General features: G+C 41.8%; 1 protein-coding gene across 4 annotated transcripts in view; it reads left to right on the top strand.

Moving 5' to 3' along the window:
* The window catches only part of IFT88 (intraflagellar transport 88), a 142,042-nt gene that overhangs the window by 77,072 nt on the left and 41,132 nt on the right, over window positions 1–23,838 (top strand). For all 4 annotated transcript variants that reach the window (XM_073613459.1, XM_073613457.1, XM_073613458.1 and 1 more), the window contains exons 17-20: window positions 818–1,004; window positions 8,556–8,664; window positions 12,624–12,774; window positions 16,020–16,135. In XM_073613459.1, the coding sequence (XP_073469560.1) occupies window positions 818–1,004; window positions 8,556–8,664; window positions 12,624–12,774; window positions 16,020–16,135 (563 nt within the window). The remainder of the gene's footprint in view (window positions 1–817; window positions 1,005–8,555; window positions 8,665–12,623; window positions 12,775–16,019; window positions 16,136–23,838) is intronic.

The raw sequence follows: 23,838 nt of genomic DNA, 5'->3' as shown, positions 1-23,838 counted from the left end.
TCGTGGAACTGGAAACAAGTACCCGCACCCCCCTCCCCACCGGAAGGTGCCAAATGTAACACCGGAGGGGGCAGATAAGCGAAGCTTCCAATTTTGGGTGGAACTCTGCTTTAAGCAATGATATGCTGAAAGGGGTTGTAAAGGTAAAAATTTTTTCACCTTAATGCATTCTATGCATTAAGGTGAAAAAACTTCTGACAGAACCGCCGCCCCCAGCCCCCCCGTTTTACTTACCTGACGCCTCGAAAGTCAGCTTCGCGTTCCCGACATCTGTTCCTCCGCTCACCCTGGCCGCTGATTGGCTGCAGTGGATGGATTGAAAGCAGCGCAGCCATTGGCTCGCGCTGCTGTCAATCACATCCGATGACGCGGCGCGCCGGGGGGCGGGGCCGAGTGATACAGCGAGCGGCTATAGCCGCCGGCTGTATCACGGGAGCGCGCCCGCAAGCACTCACCACCGTGCGAGGGAGCTCGCATTAAGGTGGTGAATGCTTGCGGGGAGGAGCTGAAACAGTCGCCGAGGGACCCCAGAAGACGAGGTTCGGGGCCACTCTGTGCAGAACGAGCTGCACAGTGAAGGTAAGTATAACATGTTTGTTATTTTAAAAAAAAAAAAAAAACACCTTTACAAACGCTTGAAGGATAAAATAAGTGTTCTGGACCCAAAGAGCTTAGGTCTTCCATTCTCCTTCTCACAGTACAAGTCCACTGACTCATAAAAAAAAAAAAAAATGCTTTCTACATTTTCTGCTTGTTTTACATCACACCTTCCTTTTCCCTTTTTAATGGTACTGACTGCTATTTCCATTCCCTGCAGGAAAATGAGCACACCCAGGCAGACCTGTATGCAGATTTAGCAGTGGCCTCAGACCGCTACAATCCATTAGCACTAACCAATAAAGGAAATGCTATGTTTATAACTGGAGAATATGAAAAAGCAGTGGAATATTACAAAGAAGCTTTGCGCACTGACTCATCCTGCACAGAAGCTCTATATAACCTTGGTGAGGGGACTGAGAATTGTTTGACCCGACTTACCTTTTTTTTTTTTTTTTTTAACTTTGTGCCTGTGTGCTCTTACTAATATGTAGAAGATGTGTATATGTATGTGTGTGTGTATATGTGTGTGTATATATATATATATATATATATATATATATATATATATACACAGTTGTGTGCTCATATGTTTACATACCCTGGCAGAATTTATGATTTTTTTGGCCATTTTTCAGAGGGAATATGAATGATAACACAAAAACTTTTCTTTCACTCATGGTTAGTTTTTGGCTGAAGCCATTTATTATCAATCAACTGTGTTTACTCTTTTTAAATAATAATCACAACAGAAACTACCCAAATTTACGTACCCCAGTTCTTAATACCGTGTATTGCCCCCTTTAACATCAATGACAGCTTGAAGTCTTTTGTGGTGTTTGTGGATGAGGCTCTTTATCTTCTCAGATGGTAAAGCTGCCCATTCCTCTTGGCAAAAAGCTTCTAGTTCCTGTAAATTCTTGGGCTGTCTTGCATGAACTGCACATTTTGAGATCTCCCCAGAGTGGCTCAATGATATTGAGGTCAGGAGACTGAGATGGCCACTCCAGAACCTTCACTTTATTCTGCTGTAGCCATTGACAGGACAAATTGGCCTTGTGTTTTGGATCATTGTCATGTTGGAATTTCCAAGCACGTCCCATGCGCAGCTTCCTGGCTGATGAATGTAAATGTTCCTCCAGTATTTTTTGATAACATACTGCATTTATCTTGCCATCAATTTTGACCAAATTTCCTCTGCCTTTTTAGCTTACACATCCCCTTACAAATATCAGTGATCCACCTCCGAGTTTCACAGTAGGAATGGTGTACCTTTCATCATAGGGCTTGTTGACTCCTCTCCCAATGAAGCGTTTATGGTTGTGGCCAAAAAGCTTGATTTTGGTCTCATCACTCCAAATGACTTTGTGCCAGAAGGTTTGAGGCTTGTCTCTGTGCTGTTTGGCGTATTGTAAGCGGGATACTTTGTGGCATTTGAGTAGTAATGGCTTTCTGCAGCCCATCTTTCTTCAAGTGCCTCCTTATTGTGCATCTTGAAACAGCCACACCACATGTTTTCAGAGAGTCCTGTATTTCACCTGAAGTTATTTGTGGGTTTTTCTTTGCATCTCGAAAAATGTTCCTGCCAGTTGTGGCTGAAATTCTAGTTGGTCTACCTGACCGTGGTTTGGTTTCAACAGAACCCCTTATTTTACACTTCTTGATTAGAGTTTGAACACTGCTGATTGGCATTCTCAATTCCTTGGATATCTTTTTATATCCCTTTCCTGTTTTATACAGTTCAACTACCTTTTCCCGCAGATGCTTTGACAATTCTTTTGCTTTCCCCATGACTCAGAATCCAGAAAGATCAGTGCAGCACTGGATGAAAGATGCAAGGGTCTGTCAAGAGTCCAGAAACTCATTGACCTTTTATACACACACTAATTACAAGCAAACAGATCACAGGTGAGGATGGTTACCTTTAATAGCCATTCAAACCCCTTGTGTGCATGTTATCAGGCCAAAATCACCAGGGTATGTAAACTTTTGATCAGGGTCAATTGGGTAGTTTCTGTTGTGATTATAATTTAAAAAGAGTAAACACTGTTAATTGATAATAATTGGCTTCAGCCAAACACTAACCACGAGTGAAAGAAATGTTTTTGTGTTATCATTCATATTCTCTGAAAAATGGCCAAGAAATCATAATATCTGCCAGGGTATGTAAACTTATGAGCACAACTGTATATATATATTACTAATATGTATACAACGGGTAAAATAAGTATTGAACTTGTCACCATTTTTCTAGGTAAATATATTTCTAAAGTTGCTGTTGACATGAAATCTTCACTACCTGTCGCTAACAACCCATGCAATCCTTACATACACAAAGACCAAATCAAAAAAGTTCCGAAATTAGGTTATGTGTAATAAAATGGAATGACACAGGAAAAAAGTATTGAACACATGAAGAAAGGGAGGTGCAAAAAAGGCATGGACACAAACTGAAATCTATCAGTAATTAGAAGCAATCCTGCCCCGTGTCAGTGCATATTAATATCAGCTGGTTCAGTCTCAACTGATGGCCTATAAAAAGGTGTCCCATTACCAAGCTGTCCCACAAGAAACATCTCATGCTGAGTAAAAGCAAAGGGCTCTCTCAAGACCTTCAGAACCTGAGGTGGCACACTCAGCTTTTCACTTTGACAGGTTCACCAGCTGCCCCCCCCCCTTATTGGGAGAGTGATAATGACATGGGTCAAACATAAGCTAAAATAAGTCAGGCACCAAATGTTCTCCTCCAGCTATCACGCCTTTTAAAGTGTGTAGATTAAGGCCCCATTCACACCTGAGCGTAGCGTTTTCAGGCAGAAAGTTGCACGATTTTGCAGCGATTTTGTACAGGTCAAAAGGTCACCATTGTAAAAAGCAGAAAAAACACCTGTAATCTGCCTAAAAAAAAAAAGTTCCAGAACTTGTTTGAGCTTCAGACGTTTTGGGGCTTCTGGCTTCAAGCGTTTTGGAGTGGAGATGTGAATCATCTCAATAGAGAATAATTGATTTTTTTCCCCTCCAGCGTTTTGTAGCTTCAGGCTTCAATCTACAAAACACTCAGGTGTGAATGGGGCCTTAAGGCTAGCCGTTCACACATAGATTTCTCTCATTCTTCAGTTTTAAAAGATTCCTCCATACACGCTAAACAGTGTGGATGGAAAAATATCCTTTGTCAGCTACTGTATTCAAGCAGCTGTGACACCTGCAAATGCTTGAACCCTTGAATAGTGACTACAGTGGGTTCTATTCTGGTAGAACTTTTAGGGAGGAAGGGCACAGATCCCCTCCCACCCTGTCTAAACCTCAGCACCTGTCCCTTCTAAATGTCTTTGTATTTGCAGTATGTAAAGTCACAACTTTAGATACAAGATGTGCTTAGAAACGTCACTTAGTTTTAAAGGTTATAGACATCAGACTTTGGATTACTGAACCATGTGTCAGCTACCCAACAATTTCACAGAAATCCACATCTGTGTCGCCTGAGCATGTACATCCCCCAAGCCTAATGGGTGAACAGTAGTGGAATTGACAGGAAAATCCAGCAAATTTTATAGGGTTTAATAGATTTTTCCCAAGATCTGTTGGCCAGGTAACCAGGCATGTCTGCAAAAGGTGTAAGGTAATAAATTACAATAGTATACTGCGCTATAGACCTATGGATTAAACAGCTGCAAACAGCACAATTTGACAAACGTGCATGATTATAGGAAGTGAAAAAGTGCTGCGCTATACATGTACATTAATGTACAGTGAATAATTCAGAAAGTGACATATATTGATCAGCCAAATAGTGTATCATACAGATGGGACCATTCACGTATGTATATAAAATATAGTCCGAATGAGACACCAAAAAGAAAAATGTTCATAAATCTAAAAAGCCCAAAGTGTATCTAACTTCCACATTGATAGTAGAAAGTCTTTATATTACAAAGATCACCACAGTGTGTAAGTCGTCACCAGTATATAGGTTCAAATGCGCTTACTGGATAGTGTGGACTCAAATGTTATTAACATAGAGTCAGATGGGCATCAGTAGACTAAGCTTTCCCAAACTTTAAAACTGTGTAGCAGATCCAGCATCCGTTCCCACATCAGTCACGGTAAACTTCTCACTCAGTAGGTCAATTGTCATAGAAGCAAAATTAATCTCCACATAGTGTAAAACCATTTTTATCGAATTTATTAAAAGAATATTGCACTTACATCCAACAGATAGAAAAAACAGGCATATCATCATAAAGTCCAATAATCATAGTAATCGGACGCAGTTGTTCGATGAACATCAGCTCGACATGTTTCGTCTGATAAGACACCATCTGGAGAATGACTATTCCATCTTTCACTGCGTTTATTTAGTTGTATCTATTAAAATCATTAATCACTAATTGTCTTCTATCAGTGACACTTCCTACCTTGTAAATCATTTCCAAGATGGTGCTCGGAGTGGGTTTCAAGCCTTGGTTTGATATGTGTAACTGAGCATGTGCTATGACGGATTGAGATTCGTTAGGGCAGCGCATGTGACTTTCCTTCAACTACAGGAGGAGCTTGACAGAGTGTAATGAACCCGGAAGTAACTCCCATGTGTTCACAGCCTCCCATTGATCACGGCTGTGTCTCACAGTGCTACAAACAAACCACTTCCGCAGTGGAGACACCCACTTATTGAATGAAATGTTGGATTTTATTTTAATAAAGATTTGCATATATATGGAGATGCTTAAAATGACCTACTAATGTTAAACCAATGAATTTAAAACTTTGCCCAAATCATAAAAAATGTTTTTTTCATTATATCTATCCTTATGGAACATGGAACTATATGTAATAAAACACTCCATGTCTACCTATAATTATAATGAGTTAATATCATAATGTGTTATAATGGAGTTGACTAAATACTTCCCATTGATAGATTCCTAAAATAACAAAAAGAAAGATGTATTAAACAATTAGGAGGTATTAATAAAATAATTAATTTCCCACTCCACGTTCATAAATTCATTGGTTTAATATTAGTAGGTCATTTTAAGCATCTCCATATATATGTCAAGCTCCTCCTGTAGTTGGTGTTGGTGAAGGAAGGTCACATGCGCTGCCCTAACGAATCTCGATCGGTTATGGGATTGAGGCTTGGAGTGGCACATGCTCAGGTACACAAATCAAACCGAGGCTTGGCACCCACTCCGAGCACCATCTTGGAAATAATATCTGAGGTAGAAAGTGTCACTGATAGAAGACAATTATTGATTAATGATTTTAATAGATGCTACTACATAAACGCAGTGAAAGATGGGATAGTCATTCTCCAGATGATGTCTTATCAGACGGAACATGTCTAGTTGATGTTCATCTAACAACTGCGTCCGATTACTATGATTATTGGATTTTATGATGATATGCCTGTTTTCTTCCTGTTGGATGTAAGTGCAATATTCTTTTAATAAATTCAATAAAATAGGTTTTACACTATGTGGAGATTCAAAGATGACAATTGACCTACTGAGTGAGAAGTTTACCGTGACTGATGGGAACGGATGCTGGATCTGCTACACAGTTTTAAAGTTTGGGAGAGCTTGGTCTCCTGATGCCCATCTGACTTTATGTTAATAACATTTGAGTCCACACTATCCAGTAAGCTCATTTGAACCTATATACTGGTGACGACTTACACATCGTGGTGATCTTTGGAATATAAAGGCTTTCTTCTATCAATATGGAAGTTTGATACACTTTGGGCTTTTTATTAGGGCTGAAACGATTAATCGATGTAATCGATAATGAAAATCATTATCGATTAGTTGGTCTAACGGCATGCACCTTCCTCCCTGCCAGTCCAGCCTTTGTCCCAGTGCTAGAATCCCATGTACAAGTCAGTGGCACTGCCGTATTCTCGTGAGAATACAGTGGCGCTCATGTGACCAGGCACGTCCGCCTCTCCTTTTTGCTCTCTGGTATCACGTATGGACTATATTTGATATACAGTGGGGACGGAAAGTATTCAGACCCCCTTAAATTTTTCACTCTTTGTTATATTGCAGCCATTTGCTAAAATCATCTAAGTTCATTTTTTTTTCCTCATTAATGTACACACAGCACCCCATATTGACAGAAAAACACAGAACTGTTGAAATTTTTGCAGGTTTATTAAAAAAGAAAAACTGAAATATCACATGGTCCTAAGTATTCAGACCCCTTGCTCAGTATTTAGTAGAAGCACCCTTTTGATCTAATACAGCCATGAGTCTTTTTGGGAAAGATGCAACAAGTTTTTCACACCAGGATTTGGCGATCCTCTGCCATTCCTCCCTGCAGATCCTCTCCAGTTCTGTCAGGATGGATGGTAAACGTTGGTGGACAGCCATTTTTAGGTCTCTCCAGAGATGCTCAATTGGCTTTAAGTCAGGGCTCTGGCCGGGCCATTCAAGAACAGTCACGGAGTTGTTGTGAAGCCACTCCTTCGTTATTTTAGCTGTGTGCTTAGGGTCATTGTCTTGTTGGAAGGTAAACCTTCGGCCCAGTCTGAGGTCCTGAGCACTCTGGAGAAGGTTCTCATCCAGGATATCCCTGTACTTGGCCGCATTCATCTTTCCCTCGATTGCTACCAGTCGTCCTGTCCCTGCAGCTGAAAAACACCCCCACAGCATGAAGCTGCCACCACCATGCTTCACTGTGGGGACTGTATTGGACAGGTGATGAGCAGTGCCTGGTTTTCTCCACACATACCGCTTAGAATTAAGGCCAAAAAGTTCTATCTTGGTCTCATCAGACCAGATAATCTTATTTCTCACCATCTTGGAGTCTTTTAGGTGTTTTTAAGCAAACTCCATGCGGGCTTTCATGTGTCTTGCACTGAGGAGAGGCTTCCGTCGGGCCACTCTGCCATAACGCCCCGACTGGTGGAGGGCTGCAGTGATAGTTGACTTTCTACAACTTTCTCCCATCTCCCAACTGCATCTCTGGAGCTCAGCCACAGTGATCTTTGGGTTCTTCTTTACCTCTCTCACCAAGGCTCTTCTCCCCCGATAGCTCAGTTTGGCCGGACGGCCAGCTCTAGGAAGGGTTCTGGTCATCCCAAACGTCTTCCATTTAAGGATTATGGAGGCCACTGTGCTCTTAGGAACCTTAAGTGCTGCAGAATTTTTTTGTAACCTTGGCCAGATCTGTGCCTTGCCACAATTCTGTCTCTGAGCTCCTCAGGCAGTTCATTTGACCTCATGATTCTCATTTGCTCTGACATGCACTGTGAGCTGTAAGGTCTTATATAGACAGGTGTGTGGCTTTCCTAATCAAGTCCAATCAGTATAATCAAACACAGCTGGACTCAAATGAAGGTGTAGAACCATCTCAAGGATGATCAGAAGAAATGGACAGCACCTGAGTTAAATATATGAGTGTCACAGCAAAGGGTCTGAATACTTAGGACCATGTGATATTTCAGTTTTTCTTTTTTAATAAATCTGCAAAAATGTAAAAAATTCTGTGTATTTCTGTCAATATGGGGTGCTGTGTGTACATTAATGAGGAAAAAAAATGAACTTAAATGATTTTAGCAAATCGCTGCAATATAACAAAGAGTGAAAAATTTATAGGGGTCTGAATACTTTCCGTCCCCACTGTACATACAGTAAGTGAGTGGTCCAATCTAGATAGGATTGTATGATACACTTTTTGGCTTATCAATATATGTCACTGTCTGAATAATCCACTGTATATTAATGTACATGTATAGTGCAGCACTTTTTAACTTTCTAAAAGGTGTAAGGTGCCCATAAAGATCCTGATGTGATAATACAAAAATGCTCAGTGGGATTAGCTTCCTTTTATTTTGTGATGTAGGACTTTGTAGGTATTTAAACTGCCTTATTGTCTATCTGTATTTAACATATTAAATATTATTTTTGTGTATTAACCTTCCATATAAAAAAATAACTTGTACTGGTATTTTTTTCCAGGTTTGACGTACAAGAAAATAAATCGCCTCGAGGAAGCTCTGGATTGTTTCCATAAGCTGCATGCAATCCTCCGAAACAGCTCGCCGGTTCTTAGTCAGATAGCAAGCCTGTATCCTTCAATAAAACTGAGTGTGTTAAGGGGAATTGTGCTTTACAGGGCGAGCACGTATGAGTTACTTTTATAACATTTATCTTAAAGCAAATCTGCACTTTGTCTTTGCAGGACAGAACATTAGATTTGCTTCGATCACCTCTTCCCAGCAGCACATATTCACTTCTTCACTCTTCCAATGCTTCATTCAGCTTTCAGAAGCAAAGAAAATACCTAGTCATTTTGGGAGAAATTCTGAGCCAACTATTGAGTTCCAGGGAGAGTCCCTTCCTAGCCCTGTGTAAGATATGACTTGAGGGACTCCTAGTTTACACAGGTCAGCTTCTTCTCCCTGCACCTAAACAGAGCAAGCAGGGGGTAATGGAAAGGTATATGCTACTTCTGAGGGGAGTGAATCTGTTGCTTGCATAGGCACTTTACAGTTTGTATTAGTACAATTACACTTCTCTGCTAATAGCTGTTGAACACCCACATAGGATAGTTGGCTTATTTGTAATGGATTGGCACAATAATACAGGGGTGTAAAAATAGCCATAGCAGCTCACATGGCTGTCATGGGGCCCAAAGGTGGTAGGACCCCAATGGGGCACCACTTCCTTGGTCCAGCAAATATTAACAATAACATTTCTTGGCTCCCCTGCCATTGGCTTCCCTAGTGCAGGAACAAATGTATGGTCCTGTTTTTTTTCTGGTTAGCTGAGTTTGCCATAAAAGGAAGATGTGCAAAGCTTGATGGTGAGGGCAATGTACAGTAGATTGCAGCAGGAAAACCCTGCAGCTAGGTGCAGATGTCCTTTTTCATCCATTTTTTTGGCATATTCAGCAGATACATGCCCACCTTGTAGCCCTTCCTGCCAGAGCCCTATGTAAGGTCTCTGTGGGTCTGTGTCAGACCTAACACAGAGCTTCTACCCTTTCCCTCTGAACCTACTCAACAGTGCTCTATGTGAGTGGCTCACGTGTACCCCCATTCCCAAAAGTACTGTTTAATTTCAAGGGATCTGGCAGGTGATTGGAATGATGGAGGAATGTGTAAGGTAAGTATCTGCAGCAGAAGAGGAAAAGTCTGTAAACGGAAGCTGTCATTCTTTTTAATTGTCTTTTTTCCTGTTTGGAGGTGCCTGGGTTTAGCAGCACCCATGCTTCTTGTCCCTGTCACCAAAAAGGATCCGTTTTTTTTTTTTGTTTTTTTTTTTTTATCAGATACTTTTTTTTTCGTTTCATTATTTGAAAAGCACACAAAAAAAAACTTTTCATGACAACATTTTTTGTATTTATGACCCTATCCTACACTCTCTAACCCACATCTTCAATCTCTCCCTCACCTCTGGCATCTTCCCCGACGCTCTAAAACATGCACTGGTCACCCCCATACTCAAAAAGCCGTCCTTGGACCCTACCAATCTTAACAACCTACGCCCTATCTCCTTGCTCCCCTTTTCCTCTAAACTCCTTGAACGCCTGGTTTACAACCAACTGAGTGACCACCTCATTAAAAACAACCTTCTTGATCCCCTTCAATCTGGATTCCGCCCTCAACACTCCACAGAAACTGCTCTTTTAAAACTCACAAATGACCTACTAACTGCAAAAACCAACGGACACTATTCTGTACTCCTACTTCTGGATCTTTCAGCTGCCTTTGACACGGTTGACCACCCCCTCCTCCTCAAAAAACTTTACTCCCTCGGTCTCCGTGACTGTGCTCTTCAGTGGCTCTCATCCTACCTATCCCAACGCACCTTCAGTGTCACTTACAATTCTACTTCCTCCACTCCTCTTCCCTTCTCTGTCGGGGTCCCCCAAGGTTCTGTTCTCGGACCTCTTTTATTTTCAATCTACACCTCTTCCCTGGGTCAGCTGATAACCTCTCACGGCTTTCAATATCATTTCTATGATGATGACACGCAAATCTATCTCTCCACCCCTCAACTCACTCCATCAGTCTCTTCACGTATCACTAACTTACTAACCGACATATCTGTATGGATGTCACACCACTTCCTCAAACTCAACTTGTCCAAAACTGAGCTTATAATATTTCCTCCCCCACGTGCCTCTTCCCTTGACTTTTCTGTCAAGAGCAATGGCACAACCATCCACCCCTCCCCACATGTCAGGGTGCTAGGTGTTATCCTGGATTCTGAACTCTCCTTTCAGCCCCACATCCAATCACTTTCCAAAGCTTGCCGCCTCAACCTCCGCAACATCTCTAAACTACGTCCCTTTCTAACCAATGAAACCACAAAGCTCCTGATTCACTCCCTGGTTATCTCTCGCCTTGACTACTGCAACTCACTCCTCATTGGCTTACCTTTAAACAGACTATCCCCCCTGCAGTCTATCATGAATGCTGCTGCCAGACTTATCCACCTTACAAACCGCTCAGTGTCTGCTACCCCTCTCTGCCAATCCCTCCATTGGCTGCCACTCGCCCAACGAATTAAATTCAAAATACTAACAATAAGTTACAAAGCCATCCACAACTCTTCCCCCAGCTACATCACTAACCTAGTCTCAAAATACCAACCTAATCGCCATCTCCGTTCCTCCCAAGACCTCCTGCTCTCTAGCTCCCTCATCACCTCCTCCCATATCCGCCTCCGGGACATCTCCCGAGCCTCGCCCATCCTCTGGAATTCCCTACCCCAATCTGTCAGACTGTCTCCAAATTTATCCACTTTTAGGCGATCCCTGAAAACTTTCCTCTTCAGAGAAGCCTATCCTGCCTCCATCTAATAACTGCACTATTTTCTCTATTAGCTCATCCCCCACAGCTATTACCCTTTTGTATAACTTGACCCTCCCTCCTAGATTGTAAGCTCTAACGAGCAGGGCCCTCTGATTCCTCCTGTATTGAATTGTATTGTACTTGTATTGTCTGCCCTAATGTTGTAAAGCGCTGCGTAAACTGTCGGCGCTATATAAATCCTGTATAATAATAATAATAATAATAATAACTGCTGGAAAATTAGCAGAAAACTTTTCATACGGAACCTAGACAGCATAAAAACCTGAAAAAAATTGTAACCCTTCCCCCCCCCACTGTTTCCAAAATTTAAAAAAAGATAAAAACAATTTTAAAAAGGTATTATCAGTATTAGAGAATCAGTCATTGGTTTCTTACTGTTGCCTCCTCATTACATTGATCAGTCTCTGGATACCACCATCTTCTTCCTCTTTATACTACTGATGTATTGCTTGTTCTCTACATGCACTGTATTTCTGTTAAGCAGTGTTGATGAATCAGTGTAATCCCAAATGCAAGCAAGACAAACCTACCATTTGTGTATACCTGTGATATCTGGAACCACTACTCTTTTTTTTTTTTTTCTCTTTAGTTTTATTTTTCATACATAAGGCCTCTCTTTTTTTTTTTTTTCTCTTGATGCAGAAATTAGGTTAATAAATGAAAATGGCCAGCCATTTGGCCAGTAAAACAATTTAAAAATTGACAGCATACAGTTTGTCAGTATAGTTTTAGAACCAGGCATCAGTGCTGCATCAAGAGCTGGACATTAAGACAAGAAGATGGATGGCGTTCAGCCTAACAACTAGCAGTTGATGGAAAGAGGGGAGACCTTACTGGAGGGTAGGATATCAATTGGAGGGTCATTGGTTAACAGTCTGGTTTGAAACCATTGGGTTTATTGAAAAAAAGTGTACTATCGATTATTGGGTATCAGTTGGCAAGGTTTGAATGAAAGGTTCCCAGATATCAAAGAATTTTTGGACCCGTGACTACTTATGTAGGGAGGCCTCCACCCATTCCATGCAGAAAACGTAAGAGTTTGTCTATTAACAAAGAAATGGTGGGGGGGTTCTGGGTAGATCCACTTATGTAAAATAGTTTTTCATGCTACAAGGGATCTGACACACAGGGCCTCTTTTTAAAATGAAGTTGTCTTATACTGTGTTCTCCTGATGTTTATTTTTCCTTAACTTTGCATGTGTAGGTATGAATTACTTGAGGATCCTAATCAGGCAATAGAATGGCTAATGCAGCTTATTAGTATAGTTCCTACGGATTCACAAGCACTGGCTAAACTTGGCGAGTTGTATGATACAGAGGGTGACAAAACACAAGCCTTTCAGTACTACTGTGAGGTAGGTCTCTTATTTACAGATGTGCAGATAGTTGGCACAAGAACATATACAGCATGAAGGGATATACCATTCATAGGTTTTTGCTTTTCATCCTGGAATTCCAAAAATAAACCCATGGAGAGAATGAAGTTATAAAATGTTACTTATGCTAACTATTGGGCAGATCTGGTTTCATTTCTTTTAGAGCACCCGGTGACCCCCGATCACCAGGTGTTCTGGTATAAAAACTGCAAAAAGCCTCTGTATTCGCTGTGTCCTCTTCACCCTTGCCTTATTAAAGTAATTATATTGGGTGGGATGGAACCATCAAGCTCCTGGTCCCGATTTGGAATTACCAAATCCAGAGAAAACATATAGCACAGCTTTCTCTGTTCACTATAAACATGTCAGAGCCTCTCAAATTTCACCTTTGAGAATCCAGTGTCCTTTTTTTACACAAATTTTTCTAAATTCTCACCATTGCAGGGCCTCGCACTATAATAATGCTCACATAATGCATACCAGAACACCCTGTTTTTCTGTCAACAGAATGATTAAATGGTGTTAAATTCTCCCCAACAGTGTGCCACCCACCTTGTCAATGATTTTCTGGTTCTGAGCAAACAGCAGAGTGCAATTACACCACTGTAATCAAATTGAGCCTCTTCACCCCAATTTCAGTCCTTTGGTTACTTGCAACTGGAAACCACAAGTGGCCCAGATTTTCTATGTAACTCTGTTTTTTTAATCAACAGCTGATTGAAAATTTCAGAAATCGCAACATGTTTGGTTTATAAGTTGCGTAATGCACTTTATTCTGTCTTCCTAGGTTGTCCTTTTACCGAGGTAGCATGGTCAGTAGCGCACCGCCTTCCACTGCTGCTGACTGATCATACATATACCAAGGAGACAATTATGTAGTCATATTGACAGTGCTTGCCTTGGGCACCAGTCACTTCCCTGAGACAGATGCCACCATGATGTGTGCATAGGGAGGGGGCTTGTTGGCTCCAGTTCTTGTGAAAGAAAAAAACATAGCCGGGATAGTTGTACTGACAGTAGAGCGTCACCAGTGTGACACAGGCGCACCCAACAGGCATGCTCACTACATACGAGGGTGGTGGTGGATGTGCTCTGTCACAAGCCTGCAATCAGCTGTCTTTGTGGAGGAACAGATTGAGATCCTTACGAAAAATTGAGATTTATGTAGCACTATCCCTTAAGGGGCCGCTGAGTTTTTGGGTCCCCCTATAGACTGCACAGCTAGGCAACACGCATTTTCCACTTTTTATTCAGAGACAAGGAAATAACCCAGAACTTGGTTTTGTTGTTTTATTGGGGGAAAATAACTTGGATACAGTATAGAGATAATGGGATGCCCCACTTAACTCAAAGAACAATGGTGAGGACAACTTCCTTCTCTATGTGATCGAGCAAAATGACATACACTTGACTGTATTATCTTTGAAGCAGCAACAGTCTCTATGAGCTTGGCAAAGTAATTCCCCCTTACGGGTGTAGAATTGTAGCAGAATCCCAACTTGCAGGAGCTCTCTGTCCCCTTCTTTTGAAAATACCAGCCCACCTGGCCACTTAGTGAAACATCCCAGGACAAGAGATTGGGTCACAGCTTGCTCGATATTATATTCAGCAAAGTTAACCTGTTCTGTCCTGGGCAGTTAAGAAGTTCTCACACTGCCCCTGGAAATACTGCTGCCCTCGAGAGACAACTGTTCAGGCCTCCTACTGCACAGGTCCTTCTCCACAAGCCAGGATATCTCCCAACTGAGACCATGGGATAGTGGAGATCCCTCAATACTACTTCCTTTCTCAGCTCCTAGCCTGGAGGCAGAGCCCCCTCAAACCGGGGTCCCCTCCCAGGCCACACAACACAGCTTCCACCTGACTCCCCTGCTGGCCAGGCTCCACGATATTTAAGGGCTGATCCAGCCACCCTACCAGGCCCTTCTGCCTGGGGATTGGCCAGATTCCCTAAAGTATGCAGGCTGGGACCTCCTGGCCTCCGCCCACTAACTTCCAGAAGCTTCTAGAACCAGGGGGAGGTACCAGAGACCTGCCCTGTAGAGTGCTCTGGCCTGATCTAGAGTAACCCGACCCAATTACAGACTCGCACAACTACCACGAGTCACAAAATAAATGTACCTATGCTAGTTGCATACAAGAGGGTGCTGCATTTCTATAACATTTCCGGACATTTTAATATGCTTTTCTGGACCAGATTTTATTTATAAATTACCATGAGAGTACCTCTAACAATTCCCTAAGGGTCCATTCACATCAGATGCTTTGGGGCTATGCTGTGAGCCATTTCCAGCACACCCACCACGCTTAGACAAAGCAAAATGCCTGGTTTCCAAGGGTGACAGTTCACACCACAATGCTGCTATGGTGCACTAAAAAAAGTTCTGTTTGCAGTATTTTTTTTTTTTTTTTTTTTTTTTTTAGCTCAACGCAAAGGAAGCCACCACATCCCAATGCCTCTGTGGTGAATAAAAAAGTAGTTTAATAAAGTTCTGTGGAAAAAAAAAAAGAAGTAAACCTAGGGCTGGGGAAAAAATCGATTTGAATCTTGAATCGAGTTGAGAGGTCAAATCGATTCAAATTTTCAGCAAATCGATTTTTTAGATTTTTTTTTTTTTTCACCAGGATCAGCACCGGTCCTGAGGAGCTGCGGGCAGGAGTTTTTAGGTGAGGCTGCGGCTCCTGCCCGCAGCTCCTCAGGACCGCCACGGTGTCCATCAAAAAAAAATTTAAACAATCGAATTGTGAATCGAGTTTTTTTTTTTTTTTTTAAATCACAGATTTTTTTTTTTTTTTGGAGAAAATCGCCCAGCTCTAAGTAAACCATGCAATGCACTGGGATTGGTGCATTGGCACTGTGAGTTCAGTGTGGCTTGCTGGTGTGACCAGGCCTTGAATGTGAGTAGGGCCTACCTGTGCCATGTAAGCGGATTTTCAGTAAATGTAAGCTAAGTACTTGTAATATCAATGTTGTTTTTAAACTGCACTTACACTCAGGATATTTGTGTCACTGAGCAGGTAAACAGTCAAGCATAATTCCTACCGTTCCTGTGAACCATAAACATTCCTCTTCATCAGGCCGGTTTACACCCCGTATACATTGGCTGCATTCATATGTGACTAATTGCTGGCAGGCTTCGCTTTAAATATTTACATGGCTCAGATTTTCCCCAAGTGCCAGGAAAAGACGTTATTTATGACTGAAACTTTCTTTTGCCTCGCAGTCATATCGCTATTTCCCTTCAAACATTGAAGTCATTCAGTGGCTGGGAGCCTACTACATTGACACACAGTTTTGTGAGAAAGCCATTAAGTACTTTGAAAGAGCTGCTCTTATACAGTAAGTACAGCTTGCAGCAATGGTCAGTATGTAATATGAGTTTTGGGTGGATGGTGACTGGGATTCTTGGTATGTGTGCACCAGAGTCACATTGTAAATCTATATGTATAAGAAGTTCCCTCATTTATCTCCTCCCTTCCTGATACAGATATAAAAAGATCAGGTCAGTTGAAGTTATGTGCAAATCTTGATCTTTCCTTTTCCTTTCACACCATATTGCACATAAAATCTCACCGCGGTGCAGCAAATATGCATGTGTGTAAAATGACAGGTCTCTTGAAGTGTTAAAATGCCTATCATTTATTTTTTATATCTTTACTTTCAGTTACGTTTACATGCATTGTGTTAAAGTGGTTGTTGTGCCCCTGCGTGTGTGATTTATTAAAAAAAAAAAATATACAGATTATACCTGATTTCAGAGCCCTGCTCGGCGCTCACGTAACCGGCCGCCTCTCTCCTCTACCTGTCTGACAGCTGCAGCGCGAGGAGCCGAGAATCCCCCGCTGACGTCAGCTTGGAGGAGAGAGCCGGCCAGTCACGTGAGCCCCAAGAGGCGCTCTGAAATTAGGTATAATCTGCATTTTTTTTTTTTTTTTTAATAAATCACACACACAGGGGCACACGGGATAAGGAGACAGAGCGGATAGTATGAAAATGTCAATGTTATTTCAGCAGCAGGAGGAGGGGGGTGGGGGCTATTGTCACTAGCTGACAGGTAGGGAGGGGGGAGAGCAGACAGGAGAGCTGCAGATGACAGAGGCATGTAAACTGACCATGATGTCAGCCCTCGGGGGGGGGGGGGGGGGGGGGGCAGCAGAACCAGGCACTGTGCTGTATAACATGCTTTAAAGGGACAGGACCCTGGTGGTGAAAAATGCAGGTCCTTGTACATGGCGTAAACAAGCTCTAAAAGTTAAGTTTGACCATGACTGTTCTCTCCTCCTGAGCCTCCTATTTGCTCTTTTAATGTGATTGACAACCTCGTTGACCAGTAGGAAGGCTCCAGAGGTGGGAGTGGACTTGACTTTTTTCTGAATTGCCAAGATTTTCATATAACTTCAGCTGCCTAAATCTTGTATATCATTTTGACATAATGTTTTCACCAATGTATAATATAATTTCTACTTTTGCATTTTTTATCATGACCAGTTTAAATTGCCCATGTTTAAAGACTACTGAGATAAAGTTGGTTATAGTTATAGAGAGTCTGTTCTTTATAGTCAGGTCAGACCTGACACACAGGCTTCCCTAGCAAAAGGGATCAATGAAGCAAGCACAGGCATTGTGAAGTCTGCATTCATTTCTTTATCGAATTTGACTTGGTTTGCTAAGTCTAACGGTCTGATAGTCAACTTCTGTCGAACAGGGATGGCCACATGGGAATCAATTTGTACAGTCCCGGCTGAAGTGTCCGAATTTTGATTCATCTATGACTAGCTTAAAGTAGTTCTAAAGGCAGAAGGTTCTATGCATGAAGGTAAAAAAAAAAACCTCTGGATGCAGCTACCTCCCCAGCCTCCATAAATACTTACCTGAGGCCGATGTTGATCCAGCAAAGAGCAGAGGCTCTTTCAGCTCTCTCCTCATTGGCTCAGGCACAGCTGCAGGAGTCATTGGCTCCTGCTGCTGTCAATTACAGCCAGTAAGGAGGGAGTCAGGGGCGGGGCCGAGTCGTACTCTTGTGCATTATGGACACACAGAGCCGCCTCAGGTGCGAGCATCCACAAGTGCCCCCAAAGCATGCGGCTTGCTATGGGGGCACTCGGTGGGTGGGGAAGAGCCAGGAGTGCCAGTGGGGGACCTGAGTAGAGGAGGATCGGGGCTGCTCTGTGCAAAACCATTACACAAAGCAGGTAAGTATAACATGTTTGTTATTTTAAAAAAATAAAAAGTTTGCCTTTTACAATCACTATAACAAGTTTAATTGTAGCCCATAACTACTGATGAAATAGATAATTTTACTTTAAAATATTAATAAAAAACTATTAAGTATGCCTGCTCTCAGCAACTTCTATCTTTTCTTTTTTCTTTTATAAACAAGACGTCATTATGCTGTTAGGTCTGATTCACACTAGCAATGACATACTCATTTTGTTGGGCGTTTCTAAAAGCCTATAAATACATGTAATAAATTGTTTCATTTACACTGTGCATTTATGGTTCATGCAGACCGTTGCAGTATATTTCCTAGAAATCAATGACATATTGACAGATATATCTTATACACCAGCGCTCAAAAAACACTTATGGATTTACAGTAGTACCTTGAATTACGAGCATAATTCGTTTCAGAAGCATGCTTGTAATCCAAAGCACTCTTATATCAAAGCGAGTTTACCCATAAGAATCAGTGGAAACTCAGATAATTTGTTCCACAGTCAATGCTGGTGTATGCAGTACTGTATGTGGCCAGAGTTGCGGGGGTGCCTGTGTATGCAGTATCGCATGTGGCCAGAGGTGCGTGGGCACTGGTGTATGCAGTATCGCATGTGGCCAGAGGTGTGGGGGCACTAGTGTATGCAGTACCGCATGTGGCCAGAGGTGCGGGGGCGCCGGTGTATGCAGTATCGCATGTGGCCAGAGGTGCGGGGGCGCTAAAGAAGCTCGGAGTCACTCGGGAACCGAGTGTCTCCGAGCATCAATGGTGCCCCCGCACCTCTGGCCACATGCGGTACTGCACACGCCAGCGTCTTGAATCCTGTTTGTCTTGCGAGACAACGCTCGCAAATCGAGTCATGACTCGTTACATGACTCACTGTCCTTACTCAAGATGGCCACGGCTAGAATTGCTAGGGGCTTGTTTTTGAAACTGAAACTGAATCAACAAAAAAAAAACACAGAGATATGGAGAGATGGGAGAATCTGCTTTGAATATTAAAAATTAATTCAATAGTATTTTTGGTTTGTGGTTCAGATGCAATGTAAGATACACTTATAATGAGCTCTAACCAAATTTCTTTACCCCTTATAAATGTGGGTCAAATAAATCTTCTTGTGTCATCTTCATTCCAGCCCTCTCCACAGCATAAACCCCAGAAAAACCAAAAGACCAAAATAGTGTAGTATGCTCAAAGCCACTTTCAATAACAAATACATAACTTACCCAGACAGCAAGGATTACTTGCCACACAGTTGTGGCAGTGTTGAATTGCAAGTCTATTAACTTGCAGCACATTTTTCACTGGCAAGTTTTACATTTGCAAAGCAAATTACCATGCAAAGCAAATTTGCGTGGTAAGTCTCTAGCAAGAGCAAAGTTGCAGTGGTAAGTCTCTAGCAAGAGCAAAGTTGCAGGGGTGAGTCTATAGCAAGAGCTCTGCAAGTCTACAGCATAAAAATTCAGCCACAGTGACCCCTGTGATGGGATGACTATTTCACAGCATAACTGAACCAGAACTTGCAGCAGACTTGCAAAATGACTGCAAAGAAAGTTGATCTGGAGTCATGTATTGCGGACCTCCTGCAATTGTGCAACAAACTTGTGAAGCCTGGCAAGTCTAGCAATAGCTTAGCGGGTCATTTTCAAAATTGCTTGGATATTGTGCTCGCATATATCAGTGATTTTGTGCCAAACTTCACATTGATCTGTGATATCAGTGCAAACCATAAATCCCATGTGCTCAGTGTCATACAACCAATCCCACATGCTAGATACAACTTGCCAAAATAAGCATCCACACATCCAAGTGCTGAATATAGCAGGACAAAGCTATATATATAGCATTGCTCTTTCTTTTTTACATTTTTCTCCATTATGAATATTCCCACATGTATGAGTTTTCACAAGAAAAAATAAAAGTGGCCACAAGAGCGTAGCAAATTCACAAACAAAACATTTATTATTCATTAAAATGCTCAGAGAAATGTCGTTTGCCAGTCTCCAAAAAGGGCAGATCGGTACCGTCTGACATCACTTCCTGATCAGCTTAATCAGTTTCATCAATACAACTTTATCAAAGACTTTATTGTGACTGTGCGCTGATTATTATTGAGAATGTTGACAGATGTCATGGCTGTACTCCTATTAATGCACATCTAAGTACATGTGTATAGGGACAAATGAACGACCATGGATGCAGACAGTTAATGTCCATGGCTGCTCAGTTATCCCTGTACACATGTAATGACTCAGATGTTCAGTAATAGGCAGACATGCCATTGATTTGTACAGGCAAATGCTGCATTTAGAGTTTAGAACTAGAATTCTTGCCTTCCAGGGGCAGATTAGAGTACTCTGAATGCATGTACATGCAATTACATTAACCCCTTCATGCCTAAGCCTTTTTCTGACACTTGTTGCTTACAAGTTAAAATCTGTATTTTTTGCTAAAAAATTACTTAGAACCCCCAAACCCTAGAATAAAATGGCGACCGTTGCAGTATTTTATGTCGCACTGTATTTGCGCAGCGATCTTTCAAATGCGATTTTTTTTTTTTGGAAGAAATACACTTTCATGATTTAATAAAAAACAAAACCGTAAAGTTAGCCCAATTTTTTTGTATAATGTGCAAGATTACCGGATAGATCCCTAACATGTCACGCTTTAAAATTGTGCAGACTTGTAGAACGGCGACAAACTACGGTACTTAAAAATCTCCATAGGCGACACTTTCAAAATTTCTACAGGTTATCTGTTTAGAGTTACAGGGGAGGTCTCACAGCGCAGTGATGCCTCACGTGTGTGGTTTGAACACTGTTTACATTTGCTGGCATGACTTACGTATGCGTTCACTTCTGCGCGTGAGCACGGAGAGATGGGGCGCTTTAAAAAAAAAAATCTTATTTATTTATTTTACACTGTCCCTTTAAATTTTTGATTTTCAAACTCTGTTATTGCTGTCACAAGGAATGTAAACATCTCTTGTGACAGTAATAGGCAGTGACAGGTGCTCTTTATGGAGGCATCTGGGGTACAGAAGACCCCAAATCCCTCCTTTGCACTTAAAAGCATTCAAAACGCCAAGTTTGGCTGTTATAAATGCTGTCATTTTTTTTTATTTGCCACCTTTAAGTCTTCAGTAAACCGGAAGTGATGTCATGACATCGATTCCGGGTTACTAGATCTGAGACCCAATCAAAGCCGATTCCGCCATTGTTGCGGTCTCTGGCCAGCCGGTGGACATGCCGGCCGGTCGTTTGGGCCTCCCAGTGGGACGGGAGAGCCGGGCGAGCAACAGAAGGCAGTGGGGGGGGGGGGGGACTACGTCCTCTCCCACTACTTGTAATAACAGCCAAGCGGCTGATTAGCTGCATCAGTTGTTAATCCAAGTAAGCCAACTGGCATCACCCTGGTACAACCCCTTGAAGCTGAAGGGAGCATATTTTCGTTACGTCCACATCAAGGGGTTAAAGTGCAGGAGAACTTGATCTGCATTGCATGTTTATACTTCCCAGATTATTTCTACTGCATACAAATAAACCAAAAGCAGGGGGCTACTGTGAATTTAGCCTTACACTATGATTATTTTTGTATATAGTATAAAAAAATAAACAAAATGTGCGTGACTGATATTTTTGTAAGGTTTTCAATCAAGCCATTGAATTATACTGAATCGGCTCTATTGTGCTATGTAATGTGAGTGGCCTTCACTGGGGAAGAACATGACGTGCACACAGAGTCACTGTTGTCAAAGTTTGTGGCTGCCCTGTGACATACTTCAACACAGATAAATTCTACACAAGTTTCTGCAAAGTCAGACTTTGGTAGCGAACTTAGACAAGCTAAATTATAAAAATCTGTAGTATCTTCTACAGGAGAAAAAATATATAGTTTATACATATTAGCCATACCCAGCATCTCCCAATATACCTGTCCAGGTTAAAGTGGTTGTAAACCATTTAAAAAAAAACAAAAAACCTGCAAGACAAAGGCATAATGAGCTAGTGTGCATAGCGTGCTAGCTCATTATGAATTACTTACCTGAGATCGAAGCCCCAGCAGCGGTCCTCGTTCACCAATCTGGCGGCCAACATCTCTCCGGGGGTTACTTCCGGGTATCGTGGCTCCGGCGCTGTAACTGGGCAGAGCCGAGATGACGTCACTCCCGCGCAAGCCGGTAACGGCACAGTACAACTGAAGCAACGGCACGTACGTGCCGTTGCTCCAGTTTTCTTAAGTGCGCATGTGCCGATGACGTCGCCAAATGCAAATACAGGGATATCCAATGTAGCTACCGGTAAGCCTAATTATAGGCTTGCCTGTAGTATAAAGTGGTTGTAAAGGGTTTACAACCACTTTTAAATTCTGTATTATGCCCATTTAAAGTGTTAGAATATTGCTGAAATCCATGTTTTCACCATGGATTTCAATAAACCCCATAGAGATAAAGTTGCATTAAAGTATTTGTATATCCTAATAATAACCCTTTTAGTCTGTTGAAAATACCATTGAAAGCATTTTGTTATAAGCTCGAAAAGTGGAAAAAATGCATGTTTACGGTGCTAGAATTCTTGTGAGCTCATAACTTCATGTACACTCTGCCTCTTCTGAACCCTTTATCGGTTATATTGTTCCCAACTATTTCTGTTAATTACAGAACACCCCACTGTGTTATGGAGAAAAGATGGGGAGGTATGCTATAATCCTGTATTAGGGTGGTATTCTAATATTACTTTGTTAGTGTAAAAATGAAGCTCCTTCATAAATAGTGTACAACGAGTGAGCCTTGTTACCCTAGGACAGGAAGTTTGTAACCAGGTAAAAATAAAAGAAAAAATAAATACAAATGAAAACTGATAGATATATATACAGTGCCTTGAAAACATATTCATACCCCTTGAAATTTTCTACATTTTGTCATGTGACAACCAAAAACATAAATTGTATTTTATTGGGATTTTATATGATAGACCAACACAAAGTGGCACACAGTTATGAAGTGGAAGTAAAATTCTAAAAGGTTTCATCAATTTTCAAAGTGTGGCGTGCATTTGTATTCAGCCCCCCTAAATTAATACTTTGTAGAACCACCTATCGCTGCAAGTACAGCTGCAAATCTTTTTGGGAATTTCTCTACCAGCTTTGCTCATGTAGAGAGTGAAATTTTTGCCCATTCTTCTTTGCAAAATAGCCCTAGGTCTGTCAGATTGGATGGAGAGCGTCTGTGAACAGCCATTTTCAAGTCTTGCCACAGATTCTCAATTGGATTTAGGTCTGGACTTTGACTGGGCCATTCTAACACATGAATATGCTTTGGTCTAAACCATTCCATTGTAACTCTGGCTGTATGTTTAGCATCGTCGTCCTGCTGGAAGGTGAACATCTGCCCCAGTCTCAAGTCTTTTGCAGACTCTAACAGGTTTTCTTCTAAGATTGCCCTGCATTTGGCTCAATCCATCTTCCCATCAACTCTGACCAGCTTCCCTGTCCCTGCTGCAGAAAAGCATCCCCACAACATGATGCTGCCACCACCATGTTTCATGGTGGGGATGGTGTGTTCAGGGTGATGTGCAGTCAGTTTTCCGCCACACATAGCGTTTTGCTTTTAAGCCAAAAAGTTCAATTTTGGTCTCACCTGACCTGAGCACCTTCTTCCACATGTTTGCTGTGTCCCCTACATGGCTTCTTGCAAACTGCCAAAAGGACTTCTGATGGCTTTCTTTCAACAATGGTTTTCTTCTTGCCACTCTTCCATAAAGGCCAGATTTGTGGAGTGCATGACTAATAGTTATCCTGTGGACAGATTTTATCATCTGAACTGTG

The sequence above is a fragment of the Aquarana catesbeiana genome, linkage group LG02, assembly GCF_042186555.1.
Source record: "Aquarana catesbeiana isolate 2022-GZ linkage group LG02, ASM4218655v1, whole genome shotgun sequence".
Lineage (NCBI taxonomy): Eukaryota > Metazoa > Chordata > Amphibia > Anura > Ranidae > Aquarana > Aquarana catesbeiana.
The sequence above is the reverse complement of the archived record's forward strand: the minus strand, read 5'-3'. Positions and strand labels throughout refer to the sequence as shown.